The 26,854-nt window shown below is 51.5% G+C and overlaps 1 protein-coding gene across 4 annotated transcripts; it reads left to right on the top strand.

The window, feature by feature from the left end:
• Nucleotides 1-6,752: 6,752 nt before the first annotated feature.
• On the top strand, nucleotides 6,753-23,296 carry Impdh1 (inosine monophosphate dehydrogenase 1). Of its 4 annotated transcripts, none has more exons than XM_026788584.1 (16): nucleotides 6,753-6,977; nucleotides 11,001-11,099; nucleotides 13,985-14,033; nucleotides 16,063-16,164; nucleotides 16,262-16,336; nucleotides 16,571-16,777; nucleotides 16,930-17,017; nucleotides 18,416-18,615; nucleotides 19,239-19,329; nucleotides 19,524-19,619; nucleotides 20,430-20,573; nucleotides 20,683-20,827; nucleotides 21,095-21,238; nucleotides 21,347-21,430; nucleotides 21,880-21,896; nucleotides 22,524-23,296. In XM_026788584.1, exons 1-16 carry the CDS (start codon nucleotides 6,808-6,810, stop codon nucleotides 22,622-22,624), a joined length of 1,812 nt encoding a protein of 603 aa, XP_026644385.1. In that variant the 5' UTR covers nucleotides 6,753-6,807; the 3' UTR covers nucleotides 22,625-23,296. The 4 variants fall into 4 exon arrangements, with proteins under 4 accessions (XP_026644385.1, XP_026644384.1, XP_005365787.1 ...); XM_026788583.1 differs by having other exon boundaries at nucleotides 10,998-11,099; XM_005365730.3 differs by lacking the exon at nucleotides 21,880-21,896 and having other exon boundaries at nucleotides 22,524-22,626.
• The last annotated feature ends 3,558 nt before the right edge of the window (nucleotides 23,297-26,854 follow it).

The following is a 26,854-nucleotide window of genomic DNA, read 5'->3' as shown; positions in this document are numbered from 1 at the left end:
ACAGATATGAGGATGAAAAGAATTGATACCAATCCATCTTGAATCCCTATGCCTACAGACAGCAGATTTTTGACAAAGAAGCAAAATTGTGAAATGGAAAAAAGAAGCATATTTAACTGCTTATTTTTTTTTTCTGCTTGCCTTCCATGTCCTCAACAGCTCCCTCTTTTCTAAACCAGTGTGGCTAGGGGATCAATAGTGCTAGCCACAGTCACCGTCTGGCTGCTGGCAATTCTGGCTGCTGCAGTGGGGGCTGCAGCGGTGACAGTAGCGGCCACTACAGTCACGGTGATCCTGAAGTCACAGCGGGGATAGCTCAGCACCAGCTGATTCACTGGGGTAGGCACCAGGCCTGGAACCCAAATCACAGCGGCAGTCATCTCGTTTGCCCAACAGCTGCTTAAATGACATGAAATTTAGGCCGGGCGGTGGTGGCGCACGCCTTTAATCCCAGCACTCGGGAGGCAGAGGCAGGCGGATCTCTGGGAGTTCGAGGCCAGCCTGGTCTACAAGAGCTAGTGCCAGGACAGGCTCCAAAGCTACAGAGAAACCCTGTTTCGAAAAACAAAACAAAACAACAACAACAACAACAACAAAAATGACATGAAACTTGAGAGCAGTTAAGGGCAGAATCACTCAAGGTATGGTTAGTTACAGACAGCTGTGTGAGAAGTCTTATTTTTGGCTCCGGTTTAACTGCAAGGTATTTCCAAAGATACTTGTAGCATTCCATTTTGCTCTGCCATTAAACAAGGTAGAATCCTGGGCAGCCAAGGGTCTGAAAACACAAACTGCCAGATAAGTTCCACATACCAGTAACATTACTGTGTCCCCAATTAATGGGAATGACTGACTGTCCCACAGCCCAATCAATGGAAAGAAAGTACTGCTATAGGGGACCATCCAGGCCCACCGGCATCAGCACCGGAGGATTCCTGACCGGGGTCTATCGTACCTGTTGGCGGTGACTGATGGTACAAGCCCAACAGCCTTCCCAAGCTGCTCTCCAACCCCACAACCTTCAGTAAACAATCATTTAAGGAATTTGGGACTCTTCAAACTGCTTCTTGCTTTTTATTTGATGAAGTAATTTTTTGGGGTTTCCAAGGTGGCCTTTGCGAGGGTCTTGGTCCACAACATATCCTTAGGTTCAAGCCTTAAAGTCTAGATACCTTTAGAGTATATATACTGGCTTAGTTTAACAGTCTGTACAATGAAATGTCTCTTTAGTTTGCTCCTTCACAGTCAAACACTTCAAAGAAAACACAATCATATACATAATCCAGATTCTCTCTGCATATTCCACCTTTACGTGGCTTATTTTTATATCCTTACTCCTTTATTCCTATTACTTTTTCTGCAAGTTTACTGTCTCTTTAAAGACTTTGTTTAAACCCAGCACCCTGTTTTTCCAGTAGTACCTGCAATTCCTTTACAAGAGCCACCTTGGAAGAATCTGCCTCCATTGTTCACCCTCTTGCCCTTTCTTTATTACTTTCCTGCTTGCCAATCTTCCGGAGGGCTGGAGTCCCTCAGAGCATCCCTAGTTCCCGAGCCCAGCGGGGCCTCCACCTCTGGCGCCTGCACCACCTGGAACCGCTATCGGGCAAGGGTCTGGAGATTAAAGAACACATCCATCTTCAATTCACCCTCACCATCCATCCATCTGAGGGCGATCTCTGAACAGTTCCTACTTCCCAATCTCTCTGGAGCCTCCACCTGCAGCGCCTGCACTACGGGGCGGTTCACGAGTCAGGCAAGGGGCTGGAGACTAAAACACACAGAGAGACATGGGTCACTCTTGAAACAAGAATGCCAATTTTATTGTGCTCTAGGGCAGCTTATATAGTGCTCTCCCTGGTCTAGGCATGATGGTGAAACTCCTTCTGACGAAATCCTGAGGCCCTCAGGCTAAGCCATCCAATGTGATTATTTTAATGAATAGTTTGATAGCAAACCACATTTGTAGCCAACTAGCTGTGGAGATAAGACAGAAACACTACTCAGTACTGATCTTAGTCACCATTCCCGCCCACTCATTATGCGTGTGTAGCTGTCATTCATCCGTTTTGTTTTCTTATACTCTGTCTACTTCGAGCAGTAGACCTCCTTTATTTCCTTCTCAGAGAACCTGGCTCTTTCCATACAGCTGGCTTTGCTGTCAGAGCCCGCCTTACATTGTTTGCATTCTGATTGACAGTTTGTTCTCTGTCCCTAGACTTGAAGGACCATGGCTGCCCAGGCAAAACCCATCTTCTCCATTGTGCTCCCAGCCTGTCTGGCTCACGTGAGATACTTAGTATACTAAATCAATGAATGTGTGGCAGAAGTGGTAATACATTGTATTTATCCTGGGCCAGAGGCATAGAACTTAACCAAGCCTTTTTACTTTACAGTAGCCTTTGCCTGGGTTTATTTAGAGCTCACTCTGCAACTTTACACGTTTGATCATTGATCACAAAGCAACTTCATGAAATGGGGAAAATTAGGGTTCCTCTTAGCAAGGAGGTTTGGGGGAGTAAGTGGACCCCAAGACTATCTCTTGATGACTAGAGTCAACCCTTCCCAACCCTCTCTCATACCCAACATGCACTGTTGATACCCAGTGACAGGGATATTGATAAGGCAAGAAGCCCAGACACCCATACAGCTTCAGGCTCTGGTTCTATCTTCTTTACACTCTGAAGCCTGTATGCTGGCTCTTTTCACATAAAGAATAATCATTTCATGTATTGGGACCAGAAAGGTGACTCTATTATTATATTACTTATTATGTTACTATTATTATTATCTGTTTATCTTCGCTTCTTTCAGAGATCTGCGAACCATGGAAATGGTCAGACTATATAAAATCTCATCTCAATTCACTTCCTTTTTAAATGGTGTTTTTAGATTTATTTGATTTCTGTGTGTCTGAGCATTTGCCTGTATGTATGTATGTACACCTTGTTTGTGCCTAGTAGCTGTAGGGGTCAGAAGAAAGTGTCAAATCCCCTAAATTTGGATTTACAGGTGCTTGTGAACCACCATGTTGGTATGGGAACCAAACCTGGGTCCTCGACAAGAGCAGCAAGTGCTCTTAACTGCTGAACCACCTTCCCAGCCTCCATAATAGTTTTGTTTTATTTTATTTTATTTTTTTGTTACAGGGTCTCTCTCTTGCTGTCCTGAAATTTGCTATGTAGACCAAGCAGACCTCAAACTCACAGAAATTCCCCTGCCTCTACCTTCCCAGTGCTGAGATTAAAGACTTATGCCACCATGCCCAGCCTGTACGGCATTCTTGAGGGACAAGATTTCACATGTGACTAGGAATCAGAGAAAAAAAAAATATAACAAAGTCTCACTCTATAGCTCAGACTGGCCTTACTACGTAGCCACAAATGGTCTTGAACTCACAGTGATTTTCCTTCCTGGACTTTCTGAACGCTGAGATTTAAAGTATGAGCCATGCTAGGCAGTGGTGGCTCACACCTTTAACCCCAGCACTCGGGGGGCAGAGATAGGAGGATCTCTGTGAGTTTGAGGCCAGACTGGTCTACAGAGTGAGTTCCAGGACAGGCTCCAAAGCTATAGAGAAACCCTGTCTCAAAAAACAAAAAGAAAAAGCAAACAAAAAAAAAGAAAGTATGAGCCACATGTAGCTTGAATGAGAAGGACTCCTACTGGCTCCTACATTTGAATGCTTGGTCCCCAGTTAATGGGGCTGTTTGGGAAGGATTAGGAGATGTGGCTTTGTAGGAGGAGGTGTGTTGCTGGGATGGGCCACATCAGACCCACTATCTTTTTCTTTCTGCCTGGTGTCAAGAGAGCAGGATGAAAAACTCTTAGCTGCCGTTCTGGTGCCATGCCTGTCTGCTTCCTGCCATTATATCGTGGACTAACTGTCTAAAACTATAATCGAGTCTCCCTGTTAAATGCTTTATATTATACAAGTTGCTTTGATCATGTGCACCATTCTCCTGCACTACGGTACTACGCCTGTAGTGCGCAGCACCTGAACTACAAGATGGTTTTCGAGTCTCGAGTCTCGGGCAAGGGCCTGGAGATTTAAACAGACAGAGACATGGTTACTCTTGAAACAAGAAAGCCCCCTTTATTGTCAGCTTATATGGGCTCTGGCCATACCCCAACTCTCGGGATCTTTCAGCTGCAGGCTCACCAGAAACCACTCCCCCATCATCAGGGTCTCTGGTGCTCAGAGCAGCTGCAGCCCGCTCAGAGCAGAGGAAAACAAGTTGTTTACAGGAAATTCAGGGCCTGGTGGTCTGCAGTCCCCAACAGTAATGGTGTCTCTTTACAGCAATAGAACAGTGACTTAGACAAGTCACACATCTGGCTGAGAGAAACCACCTTCTGAGTGTGTGTGTGTGTGTGTGTGTGTGTGTGTGTGTGTGTGTGTGTAGAAAAGGTACCAAGAAGAACTGGGACAACAAGATGGTTCAGCAGATAAAACCACTTGATGACCTGAGCTTAGTCCCCAGAATCTACATGGTGAAAAGGAGCGTGCCAACTCCCAAAAGCAGATCTTTGACCTCCACATGTGTGCTATGGTATGAACATGCAAAAACATACACTCTAAATAAATAAATAAATGTAAAAAGGGGGGAGAAGAAGAGAAAGGAATTGTTAGGAGGTGAGTAGCTCAGTTGGTAGACTGCTTTCTTAGCATGCTCAGCACCCTGGGTTTGATCCCTATACCACACCGTGTAGACCTGCATCCTTAGCACTCAGTAGCAGGAGGATCAGAAATTCAGAGTTATCCTTAGCTATGTAGCATCCTTAATACCAGCCTAGGATACATGAGACCCTGTCTCAAAAACAACAACAAGAAAATAATAATAAAATAAAACAAGACAAAAAAAATAAGTAAAATAAGCCAGAGTCAAAACCACAAATGCCCTCATAGTTTTCTCTCATATGCAGATTCTAGGTCAAATTTACATGTTGTATATAAGCATACTTGTGTCTTACTTTGTATCCTAACTTAACAAATACTAATCTGACCATGTGCACATCTCCTTTGTGTAGCAGACTGAAAGGTGTGCTTTAGACAGGCATGATCCTGCATGCCTGTAATCACTGCACTTGGGGAGGCTGAGGGAGGAGGATTGCCAAGTTTAAGCCTGTTTTCTTTCTTTATCTTTTGTGGTGCTGAGTCTTACAGACTAGGCAAGCACTCTACCACAGTATCCCGACCCTCTTCTCACTTTTTGTTTTGAGACAGGAGTTCAGTAAATTGCCTAGGCTGGTCTTGAACTTGTGTTCCCATTGCCTCAACCTCTGGAGTAGCTAAGATGACAATCCTGCACCACCAAGTGTGGTCATAATTCTACATTCTTTGTTTCTTTTTTTTTTCTTTTCTTTTTTCTTTCTAGACAGGGTCTCACTGTTTATCCCTGGCTGGACTGGAACTTGCTATATAGTCCAGACTGACCTTGAACTCACAGAGGTCCTCCTACCTCTGCCTCCTGAGTGTTGGGATTAAAGGCTGTCCTGGACAGGACAGCTATTGCTGTGAAGAAACACCATGACCAAAAGCAGGTTAAGGAGGGAAGGGTTTATTTGGCTTACAATTTCACATTGTAGTCCTTCACTTAAGGAAGTCAGGAACTCAAGCAGGGCTGGAACCTAGAGGCAGGACATGATACAGAGGCCATGGAAGAGTGCTGTTCTACTGGCTTGCTCCTCATGGCTTGCTCAGCCCGCTTTCTTGTAGAACTAGGATCACCTGCCCAGGGGTGGCACCAGCCACAGTAGGCTGAGCCTTCCCCCGTCGATTATTAATTAAGAAATGCCCTACAGCCTGATTTTAGGGAGGCCCTTTCTCAATTGAGGTTCCTGCCTTTCAGAAAGGGGCAGGACAGTTTAGGGCCAAGGGTGGAACTAGCCTGTGGCTAGCTGACATAAAACTAGGCAGCACAAAGGCTTTCTGCTTCCTTGAAATGGATCTTAGCACCAGCAGATCATCCGGTGTTTATCATTTGTTCCTCAGATGTTTGAAAAAGTCTTCAGTCTAAGAACTGTTGTCAGCTGTTTGTTTTCTAGCTGCTCCATCGCCTCAAACAAATTGCCCAAAGGCAATAACTCTTTTCCTTGCCTTTCCTGAGAGTTGCTCTTTGAAAGCTGACAATAGTGACAAAGCTGAAATAGAAGCGTTTTCTAGGCAGCAGGTGAGCAAATTTGATTACCTTCTGTGCTGGGCCCTATTCCTTTGTAAGGGGTATCCCAGGCCCGACAAGGCTAGGGTCTTTTCCTTCGGGAGCCGGTATCGCGTTGGTCTTCTTCGGGTAGCAGTAGAAAACTATCTCTCTCATTTGGGGTGGAGTTTGTTGAATAGGTAGACCTCGATGGAGTGTCCCCACCTCTTTTACCCAGGACTGCAGGCTCATATTGGAAGCACTCCAAGACGACTAAGAATTCTCAGCCTGGTGTTTGCCCTCCTTTTCCTCTGATGAGGCAAGGAGAAACTAGAAGGTCCAAGAGATAGGGTATTCAGGAGGTCCTCTTCAGTTGGGTCCTTAGAGAACACATACTCTGCTCCACCTAGCCATCTGCCCACCTACTGTTAGCCTCTGTGGTAGCGTGTAGGGAAGGGGGCAGAGTGTGGTGTCAAGGGCGGAGCCCGGTGGACTCCAGGACCCCTCAACTAGCTCCACCCGAGCCCCGCCCCAAACAGCCAGCTCCGCCTCTTGCAGCAGGCCCCGCCCCCTCCGGGTCGGAACTGAGGCTCTTATTGCCCAACTTGGCTTGGGAGCCTCCACGCGGAGAGGCTCCCGCCGCCCAGAGCTGCGGCCTCCGCATGGCATGGAGGAGACGCTCTCACCCCCACCGGAGTCCGGGCTGCTCTCTCCGCTGCTGCAGGGAGGCGGAGCCGCCGCTGCTCCAGAGCCGGGAGCCAGGCAACACCCGGGACATGAGACCGCGGCGCAGCGGTACAGCGCCCGCCTGCTGCAGGCCGGCTACGAGCCCGAGAGGTGACGCCCAGGGCAAAGCGCGCGGGCGCATCCGGGGCGGGCGGCAGAGGAGGGCGCGGCAGCTCCGGGAGACCCGGTGGCGCTGCGGGGGAGGCCAGGAGCTGGTCCCCTCCACCTCCTGCACCTCTAACTTCCCCAGACGCAGTTAGACTGCGATACACCCGACTCTGGCTGGGGTATTCAGGCGGGCACTGTGCAAACAGTTTGGTGCTGCGTTACTCCGGGGAGCAGAGGAGATGAGGGCGCAGGTTGTTCTGTCGTTCCCTAAAATTTTATCTCGGGGTCCGACCTAGACTGCACACTCAGCGACGTTTGGTGCAAGTGGCTCTGACCTCTGGGGTCCAAATAGGGCTTGTTGGAGTCCCGACCCAACCTTGCTTCCTGCTCAGCTCTTCTTCCTAGAACTGTCTTCAGTAGGTGTGGGTGTCCGGACTGAGTGTCTCCCTAGGACCAGGTGAAAGTACTTGCTCTTCCTCACCAGGCACTGAGATCAATGAGACTGTAGTTGCTCATTCCCTTAAAAGACTCGGGACCCCCATGCAGGGGTCTGGAAAACAGTGGAGGAGGGTCACTGAAGAGAGTGGGGTCAGTGAACTGGGCCTCAAAGGAACTAGCTGGAAAAAAGAGGTAGCGACTAACTAATCTCTGGATTGTATCGCAGTTTGAATTGCAATCCTTCTGTCTTTCCGGTCCAGGGGATTTGGACTTCTTTCTCTACCCCATCTGCTGGTGCTCAGCAGCTTGGGGAGGTGACCTGGCAGCTGGGCTTTGCGGGGAGGGTGGTCTGGGGAATCGGCCAGGTAGCTCTGCCCAGGGTCTGGAGGCTTATATAAGAACTTTTAACGCCTTTAGGGGTTGTTAAGCCCAGCCCCTCTTGCCGTTGCAGGCTGGCTCTTTAGAATTAATTTAGGCTTAGGCAACCCCCATCCGTTTTTCTATAATAGAAATCTAGGTGGCAGGGCTTGAGGTTATTGAGGTGCCACGGCACGAGAGGAAGCACGCCAAGGCACTTGGGTGCTTGAGAGAAGCAGTGCTGGGATTGTAGAATGTTATTTCAGAGATCAGACCTCTGCCCCTCAGACGCATCCCTTTTGGGCTAGTGCCAACCCCACACCCTCCTACCTCCCACCCACCCACTTAGACTCAGCAGAGCCTATGTAAACCTATGTAAGCCAGGCAGTATGAGATTCAAAACCTATTGGCCAGACCGCCGTCTGCCTCCACCAACCTGGAGCTGTAGGAAGAGGCAAGGGTTCTATGAGAAGTGCTGTTCTTGAATCCAGTGTCACTGCTCTCTGGCTTGAACTCGGGTGATCCATGTCCCTTTATCCCAGCTTAACAAGGCTAAATGTTGTCATTACCTTTTCTCCCCTAAATGTGTTTTGAAATCTCGTTCCTCTAAAACAATCTCAGATCAGATAGAGTCCTCTGGGCTGCCTGCCTGAACTTCAGTGCCCTGCTGGACACTATTCCCCTATTCCCCTGAGCAGCTGGCTTGGATCTGCCCCCTGCCCTTGAAGCTGTGAGGTTGGGAGTCTCGAGGGACCAGCTGCCCTTCCTTGCTCTGAAGAGGCCCCACTGGTTGCCTGGTGTCTCCTCCCCATGGAGGAAGCAGCTGGGGAATTGCAGGAAGAGGGAGGAGGGAACCCAGGGGGATGGATTAAGTCTCTAGAAAAGAACAGCCTAACCCAGCCTTGAGCCCAGCAGCTTAGAGTAATGAAGAGCTCTGACATAGGTCAAAGCAGGAGGGAGGACGGGGCCCTGAAGTCTGTAATCACTGCGAAGGTGACCCTCCCCATAGCTTAGCTTGCCTGCCTCTTCTTCTGGGGCCCAAAGTCCTACACTGGGGCAGATGTCACATCAAAGTTACCTGAGATGGTAGAACCCAGCTGCTCTTCTGGGCCCCAGCCTTGGCTGAACCTGAACCAGAGCCAGTCTTGACTGATGCTATAGGGAACAGCGACCCCACAGCAGGCTCCTTAGAAACCCAGAGAGACCACTGGGACAGGCCATGCTTAGAGCCTCTGACTGACATAGTAGCTATTTCTTTTATGTCCAGGAAGGGCAGTTTAGGATGACGAGGGTGCATCCTCCGGCTGATGCCACTGTTCTTACTCCTGGTAGCCAGTGAGAGGATCTAGTGCTGGCTCCCTCTATGTCCTGGGCTTCTAGAGTAAGTCTCTGAGTGCTGGAGAATCAGCATTCCTGACAAGTGGATACCAATACCTACTCTGCTAAGAACTCCAGTGGTGGTCTCTCCTTTCTGGTGCTCAAGGGCCTTTTAAGACTCCCACCAGGACCTGCCTTTGGGCTCCATTGGTGAAGAGGGAAGATTGGGGTCTGTTATACTCCCCCCCCCCCCCAGAAGACATCTGCCAATCTTCTGTAATACTTTGAGCTTTCTGGGAGACTTTTCTTTCCCTCTGCACATGGATGGAACAGCCCATGTTTTCCTGGCAGGGTCTCGGGGGAGGGAGGACATCACTGGGGAGGCTGGGCACCCTAGAGAACCTGGTGACTTGGAAGCTAGTGCTCCCCTGGGCCTGGCTGTCAACACACTGTTGAGAGGTAAACAAATCCAGCCTTTCTGGGATGGGGAGTAAAGGAGCCACACAGCCCTCAAGGCAGTGTCGCCTTTCCACCTAGTTTTGGTGAAACTTTTGGGACCTTCAGCAGGACAGGCTAGCGGCTGGTGGAAGCTATTATTGATCTGCAAGTAACAGCGGCCGCTCTGGCAACTCCCACCTTCCTCCACGTGAATGGATTTGCCTCCTAATCTAATTGTCTCAGACTGAAATCTGGGTCTTGCTGGCCACCCAGAACTGACCACCAAAGTTCTGTAGCAATTTTTTTTTTTAATTGCCTGCCTCTGGTCCGTCTTTGTATGCATACTTTTGTTTATGCCATGGCCCCCAAACCTTTGAGCCTTCCCTGGCGTTCCACTCCACATTGCTATCTCAAATTAAATCGAACTTTCTAGACTTAGCTGGATCTAGACCTTTCAGGAACTGAGGATGAGTGCAGTGTGTGTGTGTGTAGGTGTGTAGTCGGACTGAGAATAGAGCCCTTCCCCTTCTGAGCTGAGAGGAGACCCAATAATTGTTCATGCCGGGCGGTGGAGGCGCACGCCTTTAATCCCAGCACTCGGGAGGCAGAGGCAGGCGGATCTCTGTGAGTTCGAGACCAGCCTGGTCTATAGAGCGAGTTCCAGGACAGCCTCCAAAGCCACAGAGAAACCCTGTCTTGAAAAACCAAAAAAAAAAAAATAATAATAATTGTTCATTACTAGATTGTGGGGCATATGTGCTCCTTTATGAAAAATACTTTGAAGACTGCAGAGGCCTCTCAAATGTCAAGAGTGTCATTGCTAAGAAATGCTTGCTTCTTAGGATTTGCATGGGGTCGGAGCATCTATGTGTTGGGGAATTGTAAGTTCCCACTGATATTTCAGGGTGCTAGGATTTTATCAGGGTTGGGAGAATGAATACTGGGAAAAGGCAGAACCATGTTAGATGTACCCTCCCCCACCCCTCGTCCCATGGTAGGTAATGGGAAACTACTCCTGCTGCAGCTCTGTGGCCCGAGGGGCCCAGACTAGGGGTGAACCCTGTGAGGTACATTGCTGGGGTGCTAGGGTACATGTTGAAGAGCAGCGAAGGGGGCGTGTCTCCGCTTGGCTTGCTGTCCCCTCTTTCTCTGGTCCTACATCCTTCTCACAACTCCGGCCCTGATCGCCAGAGTCTAGGTGCTATTGCGGGTGATCGGCTTGAATGCAGCAGCGGTGGCCGGGCGAGCCGGGCTGGGCCTTTGTGCGACGAGGGGCGGAGGCACGGTCCCCGAAGGAGGGGCTGGAGGAGAGGGCGGTGCCCGGGGCGTCCCTCCGCAGCCGCAGCCCCCGCCCCCGGCCCACGGCAGCAGCGTGGCCTTGGTGCGCGTCAGCAGCAGCAGCAGCCGCCAGCAGAGGCAGTGGCAGCGGGGTGGCCCGCGGGGGTGTTTATGTCGGGTCGCGGTGTCTCTCAGCAGCATGGCGGACTACCTGATCAGCGGCGGCACCGGCTACGTTCCCGAGGATGGGCTCACCGCGCAGCAGCTCTTCGCCAACGCTGATGGCCTCACCTACAAGTAAGCACAGGGATTGGCCCCACCTGGGTGCGCGCACCTCAGCTCTCTGGCCTCCGCCCCACACGTGCACGGCTGTCTCTCGCTGACGCCCTGATGCCCTCGCCCAATAAGAGTGACTTGGGGCCAGTGGGGGGCTGGGCAAGGGAAGGAAGGAGGCTCGCGCCAAGAATAGTGAGGGACGTGGCACAGCGACATCACTGCCCAAGGAGCCTTGACTGATAACTGGCTAGATCCGAGGCTACCCTGCCCCCTTGCTATTCTCCTGAGCATCTTGGCCATCCTGGAGAGGCCTTAGGACCTGCAGGAAAACGAGAAGTGGCCATTCCAGGGATACTCTAACCAGCATGATCCAGGAAGCTTTTCTCCCTCAAGCCTCACTGTGAAAGCAGGGAGGTACCAGGATCCTATCTCAGGCAGCTGGTTGAATAATGACCCCTGAAGGGGCCCTATTGGGCAATAGGATGGCCCTTTCTTCCCATGTCCAGCTCAGCCCTCCTTCCACTTTGGGCTTTTACCTGCCCACAGGTTGGGACTGGTGCCCTTCATGAATATTCCGTGCCTACCCCTCTAGCCCACTCCACGTGGCATACTGGAGAAAGATAGAGACCTACCTGTCTGCCTCAAGCTTAGTTTGCATTTTCCTGTGGGCCCTAGGCCAGTTCTCCCTGCAGGCCTGGCACTAACTGTGCCTCCTGGCTGCAGGACGATGTCCCTGCCAGGAAGGAGCTTCCGAACCCTTGATTGGGGCAGCATAGTGGTGTTGGAGCACCAGTGGTGTCTGTGGCCTGTCACTCGTCATCTCCATCCTGGCTTTTAAGCATTCCTGTTTTAGCAGGCAATTTCCCTGTCACTCCTGGGGAGGGTGCCCTCCTGCCTGCCCACAGGTGAGGGATGATTATATCTAGGAAATGCCTGTGAGCCACAGAAGGAAATGGGCCACCAGGGGAGGTCAACGCGGGATAAAATTTCTTTGCTGCTTTGGTGGTCTTTGATGATGAAAGAGGGGCTAGCTGTTTGATAGGATTTTTACTCCTTTCCTAGGGAAGTTGGTAGGGGAACTCAGTTTCTTTCTAGGCCTGACAGCAAGTTAATTGCATTACTCCTGTCTGCCCTGTGGCTTTTGTTTGCTGCATGGGAAGGGCCTCCTGCTTTGCTGAGCTGGACTCAGAGTGTTCCCGAAGTGTGGGGCATTCACTTGGGAGTGTGTCCATCAAGGCTTGCTATGACTCCAGGAAGACTCTGCCCATAGCATCAGAGGCCTATGGCAGTGCGTACCTAACGTACCACACAGGCCTGTTCTTCCTCCCTAGGCTTTACGTGACTGTTACCACATTCACGTTGACAGCTGCCTTTCTCTGGCTGGTCCTCGTTGTGTGGACTTCTGGCTGTCCTTTCCCACGTATGTTGGTTGCTCCTGTCCCAGTGTCAGAACATGCCCCGAGCTCAACTCTCTGGGGTCCCTCCAGCTGCTGTGAACCTTGTGTGCCTCAGCCGCCCCCACCCTGTGTGTGCTGGGATGTTTAGCTTGTGCTGGGTTGGGTTGTGCTCGGGTCATGTTGACTGCAAACTTACGTTCAGATGCTGTGTTTTCTTTCTGTCCTGTAGGGTTGGGAATCAAGCCTAGGACCTTGCATTTAATAGGCAAATGCTCTATCACTCAAGTACGCCATCAACCCAAATTCTCTGTTTTGTTTTGTTTTTGTTTGAAACAGGATCTTGTGTAGCCCTGACTGGCCTCAATCTCCCTTCTGCCTCTATCTCCCTAAAAGGTGGGATTATTGGAATGAGCTGCCACCACACCCAGTGTAGGTTCTGTTTTCTGTGTTAATATTTGTTTTCATCAGTATTAAGAAGCCTTTTTTTTTTTATTTTGAGACAGGGTCTCCTCATGTACTACTGACTGGTCTGGAATTTACTCTGTAGATTAGGCTGACCCCAAACTCGAGACCCATTTGCTTTTGTCCGCGTGCTGGATGCTGGAATTAAAGGCATGTATCATCACACCTGTCAAGACAGAAATCTCAAACCAGGCATGATGGCACATACCTGTAATCCCAGCAGGCTGAGGCAGGAGGATCATAAATCAAGATCATTTTAGGCAGCATAGTGAAATACTGTTTCAAAAGGGAAAAAGGAAGCCAGGTATGGTGGCACATGTCTGTAATTCTATCACTCAAAGCAGAGGATGGGCTCAGTATTATCTTTGGCACTATAGCAGAAAACCAGGCCAGCCTGGACTACACAAGACCCTGTCTTTTTTTTTTTTCTTTTTTGGTTTTTTGAGACAGGGTTTCTCTGTGGTTTTGGAGCCTGTCCTGGAACTAGCTCTTGTAGACCAGGCTGGTCTCGAACTCACAGAGATCCGCCTGCCTCTGCCTCCCAAGTGCTGGGATTAAAGGCGTGCGCCACCACCGCCCGGCTAGACCCTGTCTTTAAAAAGTAAGCAAAGTCAGGCAGTGGTGGCTTATATCTTTAATCCCAGCACTTGGGAGGCAGAGGCAGGAGGATCTCTGTGAGTCCAGGACAGCCAGGGCTGTTAAACAGAGCAACCCTGTCTCAAAAACCCAAAACAAACAACAGATTAAGCAGACTTCAAAGGCATTTGTTCTATCTGCTGTGTGTGACCATATCAGAACTTCTATGTGCTTTCACAACTCTGGGTGACCTGCAGATTCATAGACCTGCCATTTTTGGTTATTGAGCTTGAAGCCATCGGGACATTGTGGGGGTATGGTGGGGAAGACTCCTGATGATTGGACAGCAAGGCCAGTGGCTTCCAGCCTCTCTCCTCCTCTACCAGGTCCCCACGCTGCTATTAACTCTAGGATGACAGACAGACCTTTCGGGCCTCCCGCCCACCAGTCTTTCTTATTCTGTCTCCACAGTGACTTCCTGATCCTCCCAGGATTCATAGACTTCATAGCTGATGAAGTGGTAAGGACCTCTTCCTTTGGCTCAAGGAGGGGGCTGAATTCTTGTTCAAGGGCAGGTTGTGGGAGAGGCTTTCCTCGGGAATGTGCTGCGGCTATTACCCTTATTGTTGCGGGAGGAACTGGCACAGGGGGCAAAGGGTTACGGCTGATGGGGCAGAGCCATCTGGGCTTGGGGGAGATCCTGGAGAGTCTTGAGTGGCAGCCTCAAAAAGGCTTAGAGGATGCGCTGTCACCGAAGAAGTTGGAGCGTAGGCTCAGAAGAGGCCCTGTGAGGAGAGGGGTTGGGAGTGGCAGCTTTATTATATAGACAATGAGGATTGGCTGTCGTCTGAAATGCTGAGCAAGGATTATGCTCTAAAATTATGGGCCCTTTGAATACAGTGTTCAGTGATTGGGCACTGACCCATAACTGGCAAGAGGGTTTGAAGGAGTATGACTAGGGTTGGGGGTTGGGCAGGGAGGACTTTGGACAGATACAAGGAAACACAATGCTTTTCTTTCCATGAGGGGCCTGCAGTGAGCCAAATCAATGAATAATTGGGCGTCTGAGAAGAGTATGATATAAGTCAGGTTAGGGAACAGTGCAGTGATTCTGTCTTGAGTTCGAGCCCACTTAAAACACCCATTTCTGTTGTTATTTCTGCTTGTTCTTGTCCGTTCTCATGGAAGGTCTGAGCGTATGCACACCCCCAGATCGTTCATACATCGAGGAAACTCAGGTTGAGCCTGTGAGGATAGAGTTGACCCAGACAGATTTGGGGCGCGGGTGGGGGGATTTGAGCTGTTCTGGGTGTTCTCTTCTGATAGCAATCGGGAAGGCTTCTGGCGCTAGCCTCTTAGGTTAGTGAGTTTACTGCACATCCTGGCTTGGTGCCAGGCTGCTCGGAAGGGCTAGGGAGACATCTGCACGGTCGGGAAGGGTCTCCTTGTAGTGTGCCTCTGTCAGGGAGGCAGTGACTGCCTGTGGCATGATGGGAGAGAAAGGTGTGATTTTTCCAGACGTAGGCCCAGGGCCTGCTCATCCTCTGGGATGGACTTCAGGAGCCTGTGAGTCTCAAAAGTTTTCAGAGTCTATTTGGGGGTCTAGGGGGTTGGATCAGTAGTTACTAGCCTGAATCTCAGAAAGATCCGTGGTCTAACCTTATACACCATGTGTAGGCAGACACCTGAAATTGTATTTGGGAGGGGTGTCTCTTACTCAAAATACTCAAGACCAAATGTTTTTAGATTTTCAGATTTGATTTTTTTTTTTTTGGCAGGGGGTGGGGTGGGGTGGGACACGTGCATATGGGTAGTGAGAAGTCTTGGGAATGGACCTAAACCTAACCCCAAATTCATGTCTATTGTTACACACCTTACATGTTGCCTGAAGGTAATTTTACACAGTATTTTGTCTGCATTTGAAGGTGTCCTGTCATATGAGATCAGGAACGTTGTACCTGTGATCATGTCAGTCCTCAAACACTTTAGGTTTTAAAGCACTTTGGATCTGGGATCTTGGGATTAGGGATGTGCATGCTGTGTTAACTATCCTGACCTTTGTCTTGAGCTCTAGATCCTTAGCCATTAACGTTCCTACATGGCTAACAGTGCCTTCCTGGGCCTCCTTTTGCCACCAGCCCTTGTCACCTAAAACTCACTCACTGTGCCCCTAGTGTCACTTTACCTTGGCCTCCCCTCCCCTCTCTCTCCTCCCCACTTCCCTCTCCTCTTTACTATTCTTTTTGGTCTCATATAGTCCAGGGTGGCCTGGAATTCAATATTAGTCAAGGCTAGCCTTGAACTCCTTTTCTTCCTGCCTCCTCGTGGCATTATGGACCTGGTATTTGTGGCTTTCATCTCAACTGGAGCAACCTTGTCCGTGTGCCTCATGTCTCCTGTCTGTCTTTCCAAGTGGAACGGTCAGCTCCCTGAAAGCTGTACCCCTCATTGCTGTGCCCCCAGGGCCTGTCCTATGCAGGATACAGATGCTGGTGAATATTTGTTCAATGCTTATCAAACCCTTCAATGGACCATGCTTCCATCCTTAGGACCTAACGTCAGCCCTGACCCGGAAGATCACACTGAAGACACCGCTGATCTCTTCTCCCATGGACACCGTGACAGAGGCTGACATGGCCATTGCGATGGCTGTGAGTCTCATGCCTGGGTGGGGACTGAACAGGAATGGGCTGTGCAGCACAGAGGAGGCTAGCCCTTGGCTCTTACCATGCTTCCTTTCTGTACCAGCTCATGGGAGGAATTGGTTTCATTCACCACAACTGCACCCCAGAGTTCCAGGCCAATGAAGTACGGAAGGTCAAGGCAAGTATTGGTTCCATGCTCAAAAAGATGCTTCCTGCTTCATCCTTTAGCTAGCTGATGTGGGTCTTAGGTGCCCTTCCTCACAATGGAAAACGGGCTCAGCCCTCCTCTTCCCATTGGCCTCACCCTGAGAGGCTCTGACTTCTCAGTGGTACACCAGGGTCCCTTTTGTCCCTTGTGGCCAGGCTACACGCCACCTCTGGATTTCTTGCAGCTCTTTTCTTCTGCCTACAGAAGTTTGAACAAGGTTTCATCACAGACCCTGTGGTCCTGAGCCCTTCACATACTGTGGGTGACGTTCTGGAGGCCAAGATACGACATGGCTTCTCTGGCATCCCTATCACCGCTACGGGCACCATGGGTAGCAAGCTGGTGGGCATCGTTACCTCTCGAGACATCGACTTCCTTGCCGAGAAGGATCACACCACTCTCCTCAGTGAGGTGCCTACAGGGCAGGGCATACAGAGTTGCAGCACAGAGGGAACTCTACCCTCAGGGGTCCCAGACTGATGCCTGTGACCGGGGACCATAGGGAGGCCTGGCTCCTCCTCTCTCACCTGCCAACCTGCAGGCAAATGTTCCTGGCCCCACAGGTGATGACGCCACGGATCGAGCTGGTGGTGGCTCCGGCAGGTGTGACATTGAAAGAGGCAAATGAGATCCTGCAGCGCAGCAAGAAAGGTACCAGGGAGTCGGCATCCCAGCCCCACTTCCTCTACAGTAGGACTTTGATTGTTTCTCAGTCTTTCAGGTTAGCCCAGCACTAGGTCATGGGAAAAGCTGGAATAAGCCTAGGCAGCCTGGAGCAGGATCCCTGATACTCTGCTACTGGCTTACTGAAACGCATTCCTAATTCAGTATCTTCTCAGTATGATTTCCCCAACTAGTCCGGAGAGGTGCTTGTCATAGCAAAAGAGCTTTCTCTTCTAGGGAAGCCTGGGAAAGGGTTGAGGTTGTTGTGGTGCAGAGGCAGAGTTTGCATCTAACCTGGGTGGTCCTGGTTCCATCCTTAACAAAATCAAGGTCTGGGGAGTGCCTCTTTCTGCACCCCCCATCCTGTGTAAGGAGTCAGTTGTACGTGAGAGCCAGCAAGGTGGATCAGTGGGTGAGGACACTTGCCCCCAAGTCCTGAGTTCTGTCCCAGGAACCCATGTGTCAGAAGGAGGGAACCAACTCTGGCAAGTTCTCTGAACTCCACGTATGCAACATAGCATGCATGCACAAACGGTTTAAAAAGGACTTACACACAGGAGCATGGCATGGTGGCTCATGCCTGTATTCTCAATACTTCAGAGAGAGAAGCGGGAGGATTTTGAGTTTAAGGCTACATAATAAAGCCTTGCTTCAAAAAATTTACCCTTCTAACCAGGCATGTTGGTATGTGCCCTTAATCCCAGCACTCTGGATACAGAGGCAGGTGGATATCTCTGTAACTTTGAGGACAGCCTGGTCTGCATTCTGAGTCCTAGGATAGCCAAAGCTACATAGTGAGACTCTTGTGTCTAAAGAGAGAGAGAGAGAGAGAGAGAGAGAGAGAGAGAGAGAGAGAGAGAGAGAGAGAGAGAGAGAGAGAGAGAGAGAGAGAGAAAAGAAAAAGAAAAAAAAAGACAGAAAAAGACAGAAAAAAATACCAGTTGGCTTCTTTGGGAAAGTTCTGCAGTTAAATTTACTTGATAGGGAAGTTGTTTGTGTGACTTTCACTACATCCCTGGGGACTATTTCTTCCCAGGTCCCCAGTAGAGAATTCTTTGTGGTTTGTAATAGGCAGGGTGGATCCTGTCCTTCCCTCAGGGCGTCTCCCATAGTTCCTTGTCTGGGTATCTTGTGCTGTGACTTGGCCCAGACGGTGGAATATTGCCATGGGTCAGCGGTCAGGACAGCATCCAGGCACCAGGACAGGAAGAGCCTTAGGAACTTGCTTGCTTGGGGGAAGGTTCTTTGCTTCCCGTCCCTTGGGAAGAGGTCTAGAGGTGGGTGCTGTCACCCAGTGACTGATTTAGGTACTTTGGTGGTCTCTGGTTCCATTTTCATCCCGTCCTCCTAGCCACCCAACACCAGCTTCTCTTTCCTCCTGGTTAGGGAAGCTACCCATAGTCAACGACCAAGATGAGCTGGTAGCCATCATCGCCCGCACAGACCTGAAGAAGAACAGAGACTACCCTCTGGCCTCCAAGGACTCCCACAAACAGCTGTTGTGCGGGGCAGCTGTGGGCACCCGCGAAGATGACAAATACCGCCTGGACCTGCTCACTCAGGCTGGCGCTGATGTCATCGTACTAGTAAGGAGGTGGTGGGCTCCTCTGTATCGGGCTTGTGAGTCCTATGCACCGCTATTGAGCCCCCCTCCCCCCACACACTTAACTTTTCCTTTTCTCTCTCAACTCTGGTGTCAGAATTAGGAGAATCATAGAGCCCAGAACAACTGTGCTCTCCCTCCAAGGGCTTTCCTCACAAAAAAGTTTATTTACCTTGTATAATTACAAGCCACATTCACTGAGAAGTCCCCGCCTGCCAGGCCCTGAGCGGAACTTTACAGATGCTCACTTGTTTATTTTTGTAGCCGCTCTTTGAGGTTGCAACTGCCGTTCCCAGTCATAGATGACAAAACTGAGGCTCAGAGGAGTTCAGTGATGTCACTTGGCTACTGCTATCTGTTTGTTGTGGGAACGGACTCGTGCAGGAAGCGGAAATGGGCTGCACCTGTGAGTTAACAGCGGGCGCTTGCTAAACTTTATGACAGGTGAAGCAGGCCCTTCTGAGAGACTCCACTAAGAGTTGTCAAGTAACTTTGCAGAAAAAGAATGACAACTTTGGTTCCTGATTCCTCTGATTGCAGTGATCTAGCCTCCTGCAGTGAGGGGACTTGGCTGTCTAGCCTGAGCTCTTCTGTCCCTATTTACAGGATTCATCCCAGGGGAACTCAGTGTACCAGATTGCCATGGTGCACTATATCAAGCAGAAGTACCCCCACCTGCAGGTGATTGGGGGGAATGGTGAGTGCAGGGTAACCCTTCTCCGTTCTTCAGAACTCCCAGGTAGTGACTTTGTTCCAAGCAAAGGGGTTGAGGGTAGGATGGGCCTGGGCCAGCACTTTAGGTTGGGGGAGGTAGAGGGGTATCCTGGGACGTTCCTGGGCAGGGTGGGGACACCAGCCTCACGTTCTTCTTTCTGCTTCTTCCATCCCCAGTGGTGACAGCAGCCCAGGCCAAGAACTTGATTGATGCTGGTGTGGATGGGCTTCGTGTGGGCATGGGCTGTGGCTCTATCTGCATCACCCAGGAAGGTGGGTACCCATAGGGGAAGAAGGAAGGCCTGCCATTTAGAACCCCCCCTCTTGTCCATGATGACCCCACACCTCACTTTTGCTCTGTAGATACATGAGTATCTGCCCCAGTAGGCCTCTCTCAGGAGGTCAGTTCAGGATGACCTGCTTTACCTGTCTTGGAGTAGTTGTGGGAAGAGGCAGGTGGTGTAGACAGGGCATGTGGGTTTTGGGAGTGGACCAACCTGCTTTCCAGACCTGATTGCGGAGATTATGTCTGGAGGTCCAGGGTTGGGGTAACACTTTTCTATAAGTTGTGTGTTGGAAGACAGCTGAGGGCTCAGATTGCCTTTATGACCAGATCATGCCTATGGTATGAAGAAAACATGTCTGTGAACATGCAGGGCGATTAGAAACCCACACTGTCATGTGTGGTAGTCAAGTGAAACCCCCGAGGGAGGAGGGGGAGGGGGGGAGGGAAGAAATAGGAGAGCAAAACCAAAGGAGGCGTAAGAACCCAGCTCTTATTGGCTGCTGGTGCAGAGGACCCCTTCATGGGAGCTGTGCCCTCCCAGCAGCTGATGCTGGAGGCCACCGGTCTAGTGGTCCTGTTTTCTGGAGGCTGGCACTGATCCCCCATTCCACATCCCCTGTGATACTGTCGGTAGGTGGCTTAGGCACCTAGAACGACATTTCCCCGCTTCTACTGTTCAGTTCTGCCTTAGGCCTCAGAAGCACCATCTCCCCCCATCCCTTCTCCGTTAGTGGTGATTGACACAGGGGGAAAGGACCGCTGACTCATGTCTGTCCTGTGCATCCCACTTTCTCCAGTGATGGCCTGTGGCCGACCCCAGGGCACTGCTGTCTACAAGGTGGCTGAGTATGCCCGGCGCTTTGGGGTGCCGGTAATAGCTGATGGTGGCATCCAGACCGTGGGCCACGTGGTCAAGGCCCTGGCACTCGGAGCCTCCACAGGTGAGGAGGGGGCACCTAGGATTGGGCAGTTGGGGCTGGGAGCCAGTGGGACAGCTGGAATCCTGTGGAGGAGGAGGAAGCATTCATCTCTCAACCCTGACCTCTGTAGTAATGATGGGCTCCCTGCTGGCCGCCACCACGGAGGCCCCTGGCGAATACTTCTTCTCAGATGGAGTGAGGCTTAAGAAGTACCGGGGCATGGGTTCCCTGGACGCCATGGAAAAGAGCAGCAGCAGCCAGAAACGATACTTCAGGTTTGTTCTCCTGCATGCCCTTGACCTCAGGCAGCAGCTACCCCAGGATCCCCAGTGTTAGAAGCTCACACACATATGTAAGTGGCAGATGCAGCCTGACCTGACCAGAGCCTGGGGTTCTTGGCCTGGAGGCCACCTTGTCTCTGTTGTTGCCTAGTATGTGGCTGTGACCACTGTGGGGATCCTCCTGGCTGGTACCCTGGAGAGATAGGGTGGGGTCCTCTGAGCCTTGGGCTGCTGGACTCAGCCTCCCCACCCTCCTTGCAGCGAGGGGGATAAGGTGAAGATCGCCCAGGGTGTCTCGGGCTCCATCCAGGATAAAGGCTCCATTCAGAAGTTTGTGCCCTACCTCATAGCGGGGATCCAGCACGGCTGCCAGGATATTGGGGCCCAAAGCCTGTCTGTCTTGCGGTGAGTGTTGTAACTTGAGGGGGCAGTAGAGGGACTTGGGAGGTTTCCCTCGTTCCCCCTCTTTTCTTTCTGGGACACACCTGACCTATTCGTCTGCCTGCCTCCCAGATCCATGATGTACTCAGGAGAGCTCAAGTTTGAGAAGCGGACCGTGTCGGCCCAGATAGAGGGTGGCGTGCACGGCCTACACTCGTAAGTCGGTAGCCTCTGCTGGTGCTGGGTTGGGCAGGTTCAAAGCCCAAAGGTTCCAGGGGACACGTGACCTTTCTGTCCAGTTCACTCTGGAACCTTGTCATGGAGCCCTTAATCAGGCTGATGGCTAGCCCTGCCCAGGCTCCTTAGATCTTGCTTGCTCAGGAAGCTTGGTGGCTGGTAGCCGGGGCTGGTAGTGCTGGGCTCTTGCTGGTGGCAGCCCCAGGCAGGCAGGCAGGCAGGCAGAAAATGGGGGCATGAGCCCTCTGGTGGGGAGATGGGCAGAGAGACAGATGCCAGGCCCAGTGCTGGTGTGACTGTGGGTTGGGGGCTGAGCTAGTTGGCAGCAGTAGTTGCAGGCATGCAGCCCGCCCTGGTCAAGAGGACGCATCTCCCTAAGCGTAGGCGGGCATCTAACTTGTCTCTCTTTCTGCCCTACCCTCCCGTAGCTATACCTTTCTGCCGTGTAAGTAACTGCGCTGCCGGGGCCAGGCGTAGAATAGAGCAGGGGCAGTCTGGGTGGGCTGTGGGCTGGAAAAATGGCAATTGGGTGGGAGGTAGTGCTGGAGCGTAATCACGGGGCATAGACCCAGTTGGACCCTTCTGGTCCTAATTCCCAGATGGTGGAGGTCACCACTGTCCCTCATCCAACCAAAACATAAATCTCATTTCGAGGTACCGAGAGATACCTATAATACCAGGCCTGGGGCTACCCCATTATGAGAGGCCCGAGTCACCATCCATGTGGGGGGCACAGCGGAAACTGGGCACGGTGGCTGAGCTAGTTGAAGTCTGCTCCATGAGGATGGCTTTGCTTTCCTGAGCTGCCTCTTCCTCCTGGGCACCAAGGGCAGTCCACTCAGGTGTGGCAGTGGCTGGAAGGAGCGTAGCTTTCTCTGGGATTGGCATGGTTTTTCACGGAGCCCTGGCCAAAGGAAGACAGAGGTCCAGGTCCACCTCTGCCTCTTCTGGCCCCCTGGCTGAGAGGCGAGCACTCTAGCCCCTTGCCCTCTCCCAAATCTTGGGCAAGAGGACGCTGGGAAGGGAGTAGAACTTCACACCTTCTTAGTTCCTGCTTACTTTGCCTTCACAGTTACGAGAAGCGGCTGTACTGAGGACAGTAGTGGAGGCCAAGGCGGTGGAGGGAGCGAACCCCAGGGCCCCACTCCCGGAACAGCCTCCCTTCATAACTGAGCGGTCCACGGATTTGCACTACGGGTTCCCCGGTTCCTTTCCAGGGAGAGGAGTGGAGTCCCTGAGGGGACTGTGGCCCCTCTGGGCAACCCCACAGTCAGGTAGCTCCCTGTGCCAGGCTGCCCCATGAGATCCTCTGGGCTCCCTCTTCTTCAGCCCCTTGAGCCCAGCCAGCCTTGGCTCTCAGGCCCTGTGCCTGCCTCAGGTCTTTCTCGCTGCAGTCTGCTCTGGCCTAATGTCTAACTCTGACCCCTGGGGAAGGTGGTTCCTCCTGGCTTCTCCTCTAGGGCACCTCTCTTGCTGCCCCCTCCCCCCAGGAAATGGTGCTCTCCTGACCCTGCCTCTGGCCCACCCCTGGACTGCTGTCCTCAGCCAAGTGGCACTTTGGGTTCCGGACCTAGGCCAGGGGGAGGTCTCTGCCCCCTTCCTCTGGCTTGAGGCTCCCATGGGCCCTACTTCTCAGCCCGCTACCCACCCCATCTCTGAACCTGGGGAGGGCCTGATGATGACCACCTGTCCTTCATTCCTGATTCACCATAATCCCCAGGTGTACCGTTCCCGCCCTCTCCCCTCAGCTGCAGTTGAAGGCTTTAACTTTGCACACTTTGGGGTCACAATTGCATCATTGTATATTAAATAATCCAAATACATCAGTTATCAATGCCTCCATCATCCTGTTTCTGTCTTTTGACCACTGGGTGGCTGGCCCCTATCCTGTAGTAACTGGGAAGTCCGTCGGGGCCTGGCCTCTACAGGAAGATGAGGAGCAGATACGACACTTAAGTTGTCCTGATGAGGATGGGTCATATGATTGGAAGTCTCCCAGGCCCGAGGCAGCTGTCCAGAGCTAGCTCCTGCAACTGGGAAATATCACAGAAAGGTTCATCGTAGCTCCTACTGCAACCTTGAACAGGTGGGGGTACAGTATGGAGTGGAGCAAGGCAGACAGATGGGTGAGCTACCATTCTTGACTGTGATTCAAGACTGCTTGCAGCCTCTGTCTCCCTGCAGAACGGACGTTGCTCTCCAAAGGCTTCTGAACACCCTCTAGAAAACATGTCTGGATGTTCTCGCAGGAGAGTGCAGCTTGCTCGGATGACCTAGGTGGAAGACCAGGTCTCTAGAGTTGAAAGTCTTGAGACGTTCACCTTGTTTCACCATGCTGCTAGTAGAAGTTGGCAGTGGTTGCAAAGCTGTCCTACCTTGGCATGGTCACCGCTCAGATGGACAGAGAGGAGGCTGTTCTGGAAATGCCCAGTGGCAGGGAAGATCAGAGGGTAGGGAAGATTGTGGTTTGTGATGACTACCAAGGTGGGGTTTCATAGGGGCCAGTTGACATACCTTGAACATGGCAGCTCTCACCCAGGCCCCACTCACAGTAAGCCTCTTAGGTATGGACCTGAAACTGTTGAGTCTGCACCAGGTTTTTACTCCAGCGTCTTCCAGCTTTGTGGCGCCTTCAGGACTGGTAGGAAGATTTGGTACCTTCAGGGCTGCTACAGGAACTGTCCAGAGAGTCCCTGGAAGCCTTGTGCCCTGGAGCCTGTGGCCCTGTGGGCAACTAACAGTCAACGGTGACCCAGCTGGTAGGCTGATGCTTGGATCCCGCAGGTGGTCAAAGATGAAGGATGGACTAAAGGAGGGTACCCTTCAGGAGCAGCACGACCCATCCATTGAGGTGGGGTAGAGGTCCAGCCTTTTAGACAGGTATCAAACCAGCTCATTCTGAATCAAGCTGGTGTGTGGATCAAAGGAAGTCTCCCTTTGAATTAGACCTCATTGGCCAACAGAGCTGACATTAGAACAGGTTACTTTGCAAGCTGGTGAGCCCCAGTGGTCTGGAGTTTCATTAGCATTGACTGACCTTTCTAGAGGAAGTTCTGACTCAGGAAGTGTCTTAGTTTCTTTTCTCCTTGCTGTGATGAAATATTCTCAACTCAAGGAAGAAAGGGTTTATTTTGGCATACGGTCCATCATGGTGGGTGGGGAAGTCAAAGCAGCAGGGTCTTGAAGCCTTGGGTCATAAGGAAGAGAGAGGTGAGTGATGAGTGACCCCAAGCCTATGGAATGGCGCTACTCACAATGGGCAGGTCTTCTCACTTCAGTGAACTTAAGATAACCCCCCCCCAGACATGTCCCAAGGCCCATCTCCCAAGTGATTCTAGATCTCTTCACATGGAAATATAGATTAAGCATCACAGTAGGTATGTTCCAGACTATTCCGGGGAGCCCAGCTGAGCTATTCCACTACTCCAGGTCTTGACCCCAGAAGCTCAGGATCACTGAGTGAGACATTGAGCCCCCAGCTCCTGATACACAGAATCACTGTTGTAGAGGGAAACTGCTTCCAATAGCATGATATCTGAGACTCCAAAGCAAGTGTTGTAGGAAGCAATTTTAGATAACTCGGCACTTCTCCCGTGGGCTCATGACCAAAGAATCACGTGACAGTGACTAGGGGCTGGGGGATAACCCAGACAACATGCTCACTCTGGCTGCAAGTTCAGCCACTGTGGTCAGTACGCAAGTGGACCAGATGCTCTAGGAAGGAAGGTCGTAGCAAGCAGATATGCAGAAGCAGCTGGAAACAGGGCAGGGTCAGCAACACGGTGCTCATCGGGAGTTCAGCCTTGCTGGCAATGGTGCAGGTGCTTCTCTCTGGCACTCTGGTGCCATGTGGCCTCGGGTACCTTACTTTACTATCAGCAGCGTGGCTTATCAGAGACTCGGCTGGGCTGCTCTAGCACCTCAGGTCCTCGTTTTTGTGGGCAACGGCATGGGTGTGAAGGCGCAGCCACTCGGAGATCACATACCGCTAGTGGGCAGCCAGCCAGTGCCCCTGGTCCCCACAGCAACACCAATCTTGGAGCAATCTGAACCTATCCCAGTGTGGGCATGAAAAATGCAGGCCAGGTAGACCTGCAGGCACTTGGCCCTGGCTGCTGGCTTCATCCCCAGCAAGGATAGGAAGATGAGTAGGGACAGTGCCAGGGACTCTGGGAGGCCCCGTGTTCAGTAGCTGGTGAATGGAGCAATAGGAGCATCTCAGGCAGGAGCATTCGGCCATCTCTGGTGTGCTATGGGGACAGATGGAGGAGGTGTATAGAGCATTCCTTGCTTCTGGTTCCCCTACCCACCCCCGTGGAGAGCTGAGAATGAAGATTTCAAATGGCACGGGCCTGGGGTTCAGGAGAGGCCTCGACCATCTCTCTCCTAAGGGTCATTGCAATTTATGTGGACCTAGTGTCAGCCAGGGAGCGGACAGCCCAGCCCAGGCTGGAGGGGACTCTCTTGTGAATGACCAGCTTGCCCCAGTCCTCCTCCCAACCGTCTCCTCTCATCTGGGAAGGGCTTCCAAAGAGGAAGAGGTGTAGGGACAGCTCCTATCTCTACCCTTGGACTGAGTGTTTTTTTCAAATTCCCCTTTGTCTTATGAGGCCTAGAATCTGAGCCTAGCTTTACATACAGACAGGACATAGGGCATTGGAGGACCAATCCTCCTTACCTCTCCACACCCGCCCGCAGTGACCCTTTCGGCCTCTGTCTAGGGAGTTTGATGGCAGAGTCTGGTCAGAGCACCCGAGCATACAGCTGTTGTATCAGCAGGTCCCTCACCAGGGGTATGACGAATCCTCCTACGCTCACCTTACATCTAGTTAAGCTAGTATGGAAAATGGGGGTGCCTTGGGGTCCCCAGTCTTCTGCTCTGTCCTTTTAGCTTCTGAACCTCTGTCTGCCACAGTTAGTCATGGGCAGGGGCATCTGGATGGAAAGTCCAGTTGCTGGGACAGAGAGAAGCCAGATTTTCTCTCACTTCAGACCTCAGTTTCCTTACTGGTGACAGTGACTGGGAAAGAGAAGCACCTTCATCGGAGGCACAACAGCTTTCTGTCTCTTGCCTCTAAATCTCAGATAACCTACTTTTTCATCCTGCACCTTCTATGCAGGATTATCTCAGGGCCAGGAGAGGGGTAGGGGCTTCCTCAGGCACGGACCACGTCTCCCCAGCAGCTGTCTGCTGCTTTCTCTTAGGGGTGAGGCAGAATGAACTGAGCTCCAGCGGTTTATCTGCAACTGTCTTGTTGGAAAAAGAAGGTTCTCCACAGAGAGGAGAAGGAAGTCAGTAGTACTATGTCATCAGGATCGGAACGACTTGGAAAGAGGACAGGAAGAAGGGGATTTACATAAGGACCTTGCTATGACCCCAACCCTCAGTCTCCCATCTCCATC

This window comes from Microtus ochrogaster, unplaced genomic scaffold (assembly GCF_000317375.1).
Source record: "Microtus ochrogaster isolate Prairie Vole_2 unplaced genomic scaffold, MicOch1.0 UNK4, whole genome shotgun sequence".
NCBI lineage: Eukaryota > Metazoa > Chordata > Mammalia > Rodentia > Cricetidae > Microtus > Microtus ochrogaster.
The sequence above is the reverse complement of the archived record's forward strand: the minus strand, read 5'-3'. Positions and strand labels throughout refer to the sequence as shown.

Bases quoted from the DNA above. Each gene is read 5' to 3' on its own strand.
- Impdh1 (XM_026788583.1), top strand. From the start codon at position 6,808: ATGGAGGAGACGCTCTCACCCCCACCGGAGTCCGGGCTGCTCTCTCCG. The intron at 11,100-13,984 runs GTAAGCACAGGG...CTGTCTCCACAG, and splicing joins GCTGATGGCCTCACCTACAA to TGACTTCCTGATCCTCCCAG. The intron at 20,828-21,094 runs GTTTGTTCTCCT...CCCTCCTTGCAG, and splicing joins AGCCAGAAACGATACTTCAG to CGAGGGGGATAAGGTGAAGA.